This window comes from Theobroma umbraticum, unplaced genomic scaffold (assembly GCF_002168275.2).
Source record: "Theobroma umbraticum cultivar Fairchild unplaced genomic scaffold, ASM216827v3 scaffold_44.0, whole genome shotgun sequence".
NCBI lineage: Eukaryota > Viridiplantae > Streptophyta > Magnoliopsida > Malvales > Malvaceae > Theobroma > Theobroma umbraticum.
Window position 1 is genome coordinate 3,362,752 of NW_018397255.1, and position 11,566 is coordinate 3,374,317.

Genomic DNA, 11,566 nt, shown 5'->3' on the forward strand with positions numbered 1-11,566 from the left:
GAATTGAAATTGAAATTTTAAAACAGGATTAGACCGAAGTGTCAAGAGTGACAGTCAAGACCCCACGTCAGCTATGTTCAAAGTTTAGAAAAGGGGTTAATTTATGAGTCGCTTTCATTGGAAATATGCCGTTTGCCGGCTGAAGCTAGATCAGTTACACGTGTTTCTCTACAATTGGGCAATTTGCACCCATATCTCGCTCTTGATTTATGTTTAAATTTGGCCAAATAAAAAAAAGGATTTAAATTTAATTGCACTTATTTGCCTCCTCATCTCTGCTTGCAATTCATATCCGAGATTACTGACAAAGGAATATCTTTTTATCTTTCTAGTAAATCAATCAATCCAATCTCGATCAAACGGCCAAAAACTCAGGTCAAGAAAAAGATGTAGCCTTTTCCCCACAATTGTCAAAGCTTATAAGCGAATGCTACAAAACGTAGCGCATTGGTTTTTAACTTATTTAAATTTACTTGGCCCAAGTAGTAGCTTATCTGGCAAATGCCAGATTGGAAAACATGGGCAGAAGCAGAGCTTTGAAGATACGTACACAATTACTTACATTAACATCCACGTTCCAACAATCTTTCATATCTAAATTTTGAGGGTTGCTTTCATTTTCTCACGGTAGTTGTCCAACCAACCTTGAATCAACTTGATCTCAGTTTCCCTCTGTTCCACTAACCAGTCAGGGTCTTCAGTCGTGGAGGCACGCAAATCTATGTGATGGGCACCTGAAACATTGCATAAGCAAAAAAATGTTGTTATACTTGAATGATACTGGCTGCGGTAAAGGTAATCAGTTAGAATACCACTTCATCACTAACTCCAATTGTGCTAATAACGGCATTAAAACTGTTCTGTCTAGAGCTGTAAATGGTACATCAGCTAGCAGATTACTGATGCTAAATCATGTCCTTTAAACAAATTCTGGCCTCGACATCAATCTTGCAAGGCTTAGAAGTGATCATATAAAGGAATTGACATTGAAGATGCTTAAACTAAAACTTAATAAAAGACCAGAGGAGCAGGAAGATTCATCGGCTGTACGTTGAAACACACTCATTAAATTTAGAAACAGGGATGAGGTGGGAAACTTTATCAGATTGGCATTGCTTGATAAGCTATTCTTTAATCTTATAAGAACAATGTAGCTACAATGTTAAACTTGAGTTCTACACTTGTTCCATGATTATAATTGTTAGACCAGGAAGACGTGATAAGTGGATAGTCACCACAAAAAAATGCAGAACAGAATGGTACAGAACAATAAAACAGAGCCAAAAGCACTCCAGGATCATAAATTTATAAATTTGGGTTACTGTTGTGTGTTTATGGGATGGTTGGCTTCACTTGTTACACAAAAGGACAGCCAAAGCTGTAACTAAATATGTATAAGATTCTCTCTCTGGTCCAATCAAATGCATGCTAGACTTGTTTCCTTGAAATTAAGACATTGTGATTGACAAATTATAATATTAAGTGAAAAACAAAATGCAATTGCATTGATGGAAGTTGGAAGCAGCAACAACTGAAGATTTACTTACAACTAAAATATCAAGGATCACGCTATCATTAGAGATATAATTTCTTTTCAAGCCAAATGAACTATGAGGACAAGACAAAAACCCAAAAAGATGACAGGTCAGGACTAGCTAAAGAGACAAATGACATATGAACAGCCCCAATTAAAGAACAAATGAGAAAAAGAATCCATAAACTGAGTAGATTTGACATTTAGGGCCTCCTAATTGATGGGGCAGTTGCACAAATGACACCTTATTCATTCAAGATAAGAGCTTACTAGCTAAATCAATCATGTAGTTTAGTTTGAGAACCTTATGCCCCAAATTATTATACTTATCAAAAATGGAAGCAACAGATGACTTCAGAAAGTATTACCTTCCTCTGTAACAAGAGCAACAATTGTTTGGGATATATTCTTCAGAACACTGCAGTGAATATTATCAAAATTAGTCAGAAATTAGATGATTAAAACTTTGATAAAAGTAAATACAACGAGCTCACCCGCCGCCACTCCAAGGATCCAATAGACCATTTGAGAATATGATGTTACTTCCAAAGATTTTCAATACATGCTCAATATCCTTCACATAACAACAATGCTTGTTCATTATCCTCCATATATCAACAAATGCTTATTCATTTAAACCATGCAAATGGAGGGAACTAAAAGAGATATAGTAACATATTGTTCTCTTACATGTCCACCAAATTCGGTTGTTATCCATCTAGGCCTTGGTGTCACCTGGAAATCCCTCTTGCACTCCTCTTGGAAAGCAGAGTAGTCATAATCATATGCTGGAAACATGCTTGTATTTCTATCACTAGACATTGGCATAACCATCTCAGTGCATGCCTAAAGAAAGAACCAGAAGTGACAGACAATAAACATTAATGCATAACTAAATAAAAATTTGGAGAATTATAAGACTGATAAAGGAGTAAAATGTAGTGTCATTTTCAGACCTGCCAGTTCCACCCATCCATGCCATGAGGATCATCATCAAGTTGAAAACAGTCAACTTCTCCAGTATAATTGTAGTAGACACTTACTCCGTTGAATATACGCTCCAGAATGCTAGACCCGTCAGGAGAACTGTCAATCTTTCTACATACCTGTAACAGGTACATATTTAATTAGAGCAAGTTGGGAAACAACAGAAAATATATCACACAAGAAAACCAGGTCCACAATAACAGCAACACGATGCATAGATTGCAATAACACAATAAAAGGAATACTTAGAGCAATGTCAGTTCATAATGCTCATTCGTCTAAATCCACTACTTGTAAAACCCTAAAAAGAAAGAAAGAGGCATTTAAAAACAAAGAAGGGGCATTCTCACTTTCAAAATGCAAACATATCTAATATAAACAAATCCAGATAAAAATCATTAGAGGGTAACCCTTAAAATCAACATATTTGCTCGATTGACAGTGAAAAAAATAGACGCCAAAAAGAAGAAAAATTCATAATCAAGGCAGCTGGAGGAAATTAAACTTATATTACATGGCTAATGGAATAGAAATCATTATCTTTAATATGTTTTCCTATCACCTTCAACTGATATGTATACTACTACAAAATCTCAGTCATCCTGAATAAGTTCCAAGTGGGCTTCATATATAGAACTTGCACAACAAATGGTTGATGTTCTATTATTCCAGAATTACAGTGAAAAATATGTGTAAGTGAACATTAGCATGCCATTTCTTTAAGCTTATGCTGAACAATACACAACAAGATGCAAAACAACAGAAAAACAAAACAACAGCACATGCAACTCAACTGTTATCATTCACCCTCAATTGATTAGTTTCCTATTTTTTTATTTCACAAAATGTCACCAAATTGACGCTCTGAGAGCTGTAAAGGGCAACAACATCATCGAATAAAGACATTCTATACTTCATAAAAGATCAATGGTAAAGAGCAGCTCCGGAAGTGGGCTTGTTAGTTGTTATCATATTTGCAGAAATCCATCTTACATGCATTTGCATATAAGTGGTTGAATTTAAGCCATAACATAAGTTTCAAATTACATTATTCCTAACTAACCTCTCTTATGGGATGTCCAGGTAGTGGCATTAAAAAATTAGAAGGATATGGATAATTCACCATCGCCAAATAACTATAAGCGGATTCTAACCAGTTTGAAAGGTCTTGGACACTCTTCAGTTCCCTGCCAATATTTTCAAACTAGATCAAAACCCAAAAATTTGTGTCCCAGTTGATTAGAACATGCATATATACAAATTTCTTCCTTTGTCCTTACCGACACATCAAAACCCAAAAATTTGTGTCCCTGTTGATTAGAACATGCATATATACAAATTTCTTCTTTTGTCCTTACCGACACAAATGAAAAGTTTGAGACAGTTGCTGAAGACCATCCTCTCTTTGACCCGCAGATGTCAGTGCATTCCATGATTGTTTTATAGTGTCAAAGCAGCTATTGCTTTCATGCTACATATATTCAAAGCCAAAAAAAAGAAGTGGCAGTGTTATAATAGAGACTAAACTATAAACAAACTGTAACAAAAACAAAAAGAACTTAGAACTGCATTGCCTTAAATGAGTTGGAGACAATATTATAAAATGTTTCTGGAGGTACAATGTCTTCAAACTGAAGAATTGGCGCTGACGAAGCAAGTGCTCCGATGGCAATGTGAGGATATTTCAGCCTCATCCATGCCGCTAACACTGTTCCATTAATGCCATGAAGATCAATTACATAACTAAACACTTTCCACTAATCAAATTCCACCATTCATTTAGCGGCAACAGCATTCAATAAACACCCAAAAAACTAAATTAAAAATTTTTCAAAAATCGTGGACTTACTTCCTCCATATGAGCCGCCAAATAAAACAACCGGACACCCTTCAGCAGATAAATTCCTCTTCAAATCAGTAATCAGAACTGCGAAATCCGCAAGCGCTTGCTCTGCCGTGAGATAAGAAAGAGTAGTGGCATTTTTATAAGCCTCTTCTCTACTTCCGTACGGCATTGACTCCCCATAATACCGGTGCTGCCAATTCCATCACCATTACGCTTAGTGATGAGGTTCAATCAAACAGAGCCTTAAATAAAACGGAAATTTGAAATTTGAGTTGACCTCAGGAAAGAGAACCATGGCCCCGAAGCGAGGGGCGATATCCCAGACAAAACCGGTGTTGACGGCGAACCAGTCAATGTCACCTTCGTTGCCGCAATAAAGAAAGATTGGGCCGAGACGAGATGGGCCGACCCAGTGTTCGGTGTTGATAAGGTAACGTTGTCGGAAGTTCGGAAGATCCGAGAAGCTGAAATGGTCCAGTCGTTGGGAGAAGTACCGGGTTTCGTAACGGTATTGCTGGTGGTTGGTTTTGATTGAGTGTGAGTGTTTGCCCAGAAAGCGCGGGGGTTTATTGGAGGGAAAGACATTGGAGGGCTGTGATGTAAGGGATGAAGAAGGGGATGTTAAAAGGACGGTGGTGATGATGATGAGGATGAAGGAGACTCTGAGACTTGCCATTTTGGGTGGGCGAGTTTCAGCAGAGCAACTGAAACTCAACTGTTTGCTGCGTTTAGCCGGGAAGCTTTGAGGTAGGTGAGGTTATGTTCAGGTGTTTGCAGGATCAGGGAAGGTGGTCTATCAATTCTGTTCTCTGATGCAGTCGAGTGGATCACGTCATTGTTGGCATTTTATGGCAAACTGGATTTTGGATATATGGGCTGGGCCTGGTGATTAACTCAAAGGGAAAAATGTAAGTTTTGAAAGAGCTTAGATTATTTATTTTTAACAAAAAAACACTTACAAGTGTAATTAAACCAATCAAATTACTTAGTTAAACTAAGTTGAAGTATATTACTACTAAATTTTAAGTAATTTTACAAATTTAATCTTATAAAATCAATTTAAATAAAAGTTTATTAATCTATAAATAAGTCACTTCACTTCATTTGTAAATATACAAATGAATAAGATCTCTTTACTCCTTTTAAATATTTTATTTCTTTCTAAGTTCTTTCTTTTATATCTCTCTTATAATTGTTCTCTTAAAATTTATTTCATAACAATTTAATATTTTTAAAAGTATATGTATTTATTACATAATTGCAATACTCAAGTTTTGAATTTAAGTTAAGACTGAAACTCCTTACTTGAATTAATAATTATCAAAATGAACCATGTTAAAAATCAAATATATTTGATCCCTATTTATACTTTTTTCATGATATTATTTATCTACGTTGAATATTGAAATTTTTTCAATAGACTCATCTAAATTCATTAATACATATTCCTTTTAAATCTAAAAAAAAAAAAAGCATAACACTTTTAAATTAACTTAAATAATTTAACCACTCACAAAAGTCCAGATATCACTTTTTAATCAATTAAAATCTATAACATGTCTTTGTAAGAAAACTTTATGCTAGCATGCTTTCAACAGATACAAATTAAGTTCAAATTTGGCACGTCTTTGGTTTAAAACAAGAAAAACAACAAGGTTAGGAAATGTTATATTTCCTAATAACTTATTTTGTGGAAAATATTGGATATAACATTAATCTTGAATAAAACTTGAGAAGTAAGATGCATAATATATATTTTGTGGAAAATATATAACACGTATTCTAAAATCAAATAATTAAGTAAAAAAATTTTATATATTTTTTAACATTATAAATTTTTTTTATTTAAATATTTAACTTATTAATAAGTATATCAATAATCTATTTAAAATTTTATATTTTTTAAATTTTTTTTCAATTTAGTAGCTTAACATGTTGATTTTGTTCAATTTAATCATTGTACTATATATTTTTTTCAATTTAATCCCTATGACATGAAAAAAAAAATTTTGAAAACTTTTTTGATCTGTCGCGCGACACTGATATGTCAACGCAACGTCAGCATTTACCACGTTATCATATTAGTGTCACATGGTATTACCACATCATCACACCAGTATCACGTGGGATGACATGTCATCAAAATGTGTCACGTTAACACTGATGTTATCCTTGTTAATGGAAAAATTAAATATCGAGACTAAATTAAAAAAATTTCAAAATAAAAAAATTAAATTGCTTTGATTTTGAATTCATGTACTAAATTGAATGAAATTAAAAAGTATAAAGACTGGATAGATTTTTTGACCAAATTAATTTCATATTTAGCACATGTCTTTGGTTTAGAACAAGAAAAACAAGAAAGCTAGGAAATGTTGTATTTCCGAATAACTATTTCGTGGAAAATATTGGGTATAACATTAATCTTGAGTAAAACGTGAGAAGTAAGATCCATGACTTGAGCTAGTCAAATTATTTATCATCAAATTCAAGCCATTAATAAGGTGTGGGCCTCTAGGAGACTAATCGGAGAATTGGATTAGTCATAATAATGGATTTCAACTTTCAACCATACGGGCTTCATAAAATGACATAGACCCGCAATCAATTATTATAGCAATTCACGAGCCCATACCAATGACATTTGTGCGGTTTTCTTTTTTTTAATGATAAGAGAAACGGAATTTGAATCAGATTCTTCGAGCAGAGATCATACATGCATCACCATTTAGTCAAATTTTTAGGTGTAAAATTTGTGGGTTTTTAGTTAAAATAAAGGGAGTAGAAGCTAGGAAAAAGGGGTGGGGAGAGGGGGGATAAAAATAAAGAAAATGGAGGGAAGGAGAGAGAGAGGGATTTGATGTACTGTAGGCTGGATAAGAGGCAAAATGAATAAGAATGTCCATCATTGCATGCCTAGACCGAATCTAAATTAAAAAAAAAAATTGAGCAAAATAAAATTCCATCTTCCACACTTCTACTCCAAAACCCAAAGTCCAAACCTCATTTTCATAGCTTTGCTTGGTAGTAAAAAGAGAAAGTAATCAGCTCATGGGCTGGTCCCAATCTTGTTGGCCTTAATGTTGGGAACTATCATTCACCTCAAGCATTATTCAATACCCTGTATCAGAATAAAATTTTTTCTGATTTATGAAAATCCCATAAGAAATTTATTTATTTTTTATATACATATAACCAAAGTGAAATGGAATCATATCTTCAAAGGAAATCTCCCAAATAATTACACAACATGAGGCATGATCTTTGATTCTCATTCATAATTGGCAACATTATAGGAACAAAAATGAAGATAAGGCAGCTCATCTTCATTTTAATCAAGTGCTGAGGACTAGAAGACAGTTAATTGATATAAAAAGCTGCAATATATGGGACAATTTTATAATCTCCCTTGTTAGCTTTAAGCTTGCCTTAGAATGGCAAAAAGATTGGATGGGGGGTGAGGGGGTCCAAAGCTCACGTGGGCATAGTTTTGTCTCTACCAGCCCTTTGCGTGCCGTCCTCTGCTTTTCAAGTTCATGGTTCATACGAACAAGCTCTAAAACCTTTCGGATAAAGGGGTGGGGCAAGAAAGTGAAAGAAAATTCCCATTCCAAGAGTAGTATCTGAAATATTTATTTGCATTTTATCCATCAATAATTCTCAAATAAACAAAAAAAAATAGAATAGATTGTTATCGTCTCCACAAATTAATCATATAAGTATTGAATTTGTTATACAATTTGGTTAATTAATATTGGTTAAAATTAATAATTTTTAATATACAATAAAATCATTCGTGTACGTTATTTTAATTAATACTTATTACTCACAACTTAAAATTTGGATTAAAATTTTCTTTCAAATAAGAATTGTCAAATTCGAGTCCAAATTAATTAATGTAGAGGATAATTTTTAAATTTTGATCTAATTGGCAATATATCTTGTTGGCTCTATTCCTTTATTTCTTTACCAAGGTTTTGTGGAATCCAAATAGACAAGCAAATTTTGGGAACTTAGTGCACACAAGGAAACTTCACATATCTTGGTTGCAAGATGTCGACCTTATCAATGGTCCCTGGTTCAATTGGATGTAAAAGGAGGGGAGAGTTTAAACCATTGCAACCACAATCTCACTGAAAAAGTTCAGGTGCATGTGGAGGACAAAGACACTTTTTGGCTCAAGTGTAAGACTCTCCAGATTCCACAATGTTAGGATTCATTGTACCGGTGAAAGTCTTAAGTGGAAATTGAACTATATCGAAAGGAGAGTGAAAGCAATCACTTGCTAATAAGTTTTTTTTTTTCTTGAATTTGAGTGTCAATCCGATTGAACACAATGGCAAGGCTACAACATTTTCAAACTTCATATTAATTAGAATTGGTAATGAAGTTTAGTAGTAACAAACTTGACCACTACCATCCTTCACACAATGGGTATCTAAATATAGTTTCGTGAGCAAATTAATGGGAAGGTAGTAAAGTTTACAATCCCATTGATATTTCCTTTTTGGTACAACTAAAACTTTTATTTTGCTGCATCTCAAATTGGTTAAATTGGGCAAAAATTTTTGTGCTTTTGTTCATTTTTCTTTATTTTTTTCCTTTTTTCGACAATGCCGATACGCATCTTAAATGTCTTGGTAAGGCAATTTAATCTAATATAAATATATAAAGATAAAGTATGGAATTAAAAAATAATATATTTTTGTAGATAAAGCATTTCTTTTTATATGTGTCTTTTAATTAATATGTTTGGTTTGATTTGATTTGATATATTTTTAATTTATGAAATAACATTTTTAACTAAATTAATTTCAGTTTTAAACTAATGTGTACTCTTTGCATTGAATTCTTAATTTCTTTTATAAGAATTTTCTAAAATATAATATATCTATTGTTTGCATTTAATCTCTTACAAGAAAATCTACATTCAGCTATCAGCTTTTGTTTAAAAAGAAAAAAGCCCTCTACCAGCAGTTTTTGCTCTTTACGAATTTTAAAAATTTAACATAGTTTTCTAATTCATAGCATTTACACTAATTAAAGAATTCAAGTTTTGAAATCATATAAGTAGTTGTTACTCGGCCGATTTGTTTTTTTTTCAAAGAATGCCAAAAATTATTTTTTTTCTCTCATATGTTATTAGCATTTCAATAATTTAGTCAATCTATCTCTCACTTACTACTTTGATCTTTTAAAATTAAATTAAATGCATGTAACGCACTTTCTTTCTCTATAATAATATTCACTTGATATTTGAAGATTTTAAAAATATTTTGGAAAATTGGATTTTGCATGCAACATTCCATGTGGACTTATATATTTTAGATATATATTATAAAATTTGAAAAATTAAAATATAATTTTGTCAAGAGTACCAATTTTATTTTATTTTTTAAAATGTAGATAATTTTTTTATATACACATAAAAATAAATGGTACATGGCGCTGATCAAAAAAGCTAGTTGTGGATTTAAAGACACTCAAATAAAAATTAATTAGTAGTTTACTTTTTTTTTTCTTTGAAAAGAAAGTTACCACATTCAAACTTGATATTGCCACTTTGAGATTTAACAGTTTTCCATTAATTTATGAAATAATATCAAAGTTAATTTGGGGGCAGGACAAAATGTCGGAGGAAACTATTTAGCCTAAGAAGAACAACATTTCAACATTTCAAATGGAAGAAAGATAAAAAGGAAGAAGAAGAAACCAAATACGGATTGTTTTGAAAAGATAAAAGGTTCATCATAGTTTGTTGAATTTAAGAGTAAAAGTCTTAAAAAACCAGCTAAGGCCCAGTCCTCCTGAAAACGATGTGTGTTGGATGTTTCACTACTTCCATATATAGAGATTACAGTGGAAATATTGCAATTCAATGATCAATGAGAAACTTGCACATGAATTTTGTTCTAATTAATGTGGCATCTAGCACGGCCAACACCATGGAAATGACAATTGGGTGAAGCTTCTGGACTGATTATCTGCATTCATGCTTTCATGATTAACTTCGGTGGGGAGAGATAAGTAAAGCTTATGTGCCCCAAAGGCCCGAACATAAGGGAAGAGTAAAATGATGGACTTTTCTTACTAATTTTCTATTTTATCCCTCATTGCTTACTTTTCCCAATTACAATTACTTTTAACTTTTTTATTTTTAGCAGAAAATCTTTTATTTGTTGAAATATCCACTCACTTTCTTAAATCCAAAGTTAAAAATAATTAAAATAGTTATATCTTTAATAGGAATGGATAAATGAAATACTATTTATATTAAAAGTGGGATTTTTTTTTTGTTTCTGAAAGGAGTTTATAGGATTGTCATGAGTCTATTTAATATTTGAATAACAATTGTTATTTTTAAATGTGCCCTAAATGAATAAATAGGGAAGAGGAGATATCACCAGAAACTAAAATCACAGTAAACCTGGCAATGAATAAATTCTATTTGATTCAAAGTTGTTGGTTGAACATTAAGGATATCATATTAATGAAATTGTAATTAACATTATCAAATTTAAAAAGTTTTGGTCAAACCCTACCTTAATACATTTATTGATTACAGTTTAATACAAGTTGTATCCGAATATTTAATTTAATAATTTAAAAAGTTGAATTTGAATATTCTTTTTTAAAAATAATAAAAAAGCTTGACGTGTGTCATGAAAGACGATAAACACCTCTAATCGTTTAAAATGCAATTTATAGATATAAACACCTTTAGCTATTTAACCTCATTATTGTTAGTGTCAACATGGCATTATCTATATGTATAAAAGCAAAAGTCAACAAGTGCCTGAATTGAATCCACAAATGCAAATATTTTCCTGTATTGAAATTGAATTGAATTGACTAAAACTGCATCCCATTCCCATGATGATACAAGTAATCTATTGCTGTCTGAAAAGATAGGGGAGGGTTTTAGGCTCAAAACCTGGAAGGCTGTATTAAAAACCCATATCCCACACATAACCCCACTGAAACTGAGTGACACAATTATGACACCAAGAATTTTTCACAGGGAAAGCATATAATTCCAATTCCGAAAGTAATAATATCCACAGATACCATGCCCAAGGCTTCGTCCATGCCCAAGGCCATGTGGCTTGGCTCTGGCACAGTCATGTTCAACCCCACCAAGGAATTTGCCCATGTGTAAACCATATGTGCTGAAACCCCCTCCAAGCTTTTTTGTTTCT

At 32.6% G+C, this 11,566-nt stretch overlaps 1 protein-coding gene across 1 annotated transcript; it reads right to left on the reverse strand.

Annotated features, from left to right (window-relative positions):
* Positions 1 to 376: 376 nt before the first annotated feature.
* Positions 377 to 5,170, reverse strand: LOC110408890 (Serine carboxypeptidase S28 family protein). Its single transcript, XM_021418021.1, has 10 exons — positions 4,645 to 5,170; positions 4,371 to 4,557; positions 4,096 to 4,229; positions 3,880 to 3,992; positions 3,585 to 3,708; positions 2,491 to 2,640; positions 2,225 to 2,380; positions 2,029 to 2,108; positions 1,903 to 1,952; positions 377 to 734 (listed from the first exon to the last, which is right to left on the reverse strand). Exons 1-10 carry the CDS (start codon positions 5,041 to 5,043, stop codon positions 595 to 597), a joined length of 1,533 nt encoding a protein of 510 aa, XP_021273696.1. The 5' UTR covers positions 5,044 to 5,170; the 3' UTR covers positions 377 to 594.
* Positions 5,171 to 11,566: the final 6,396 nt, after the last annotated feature.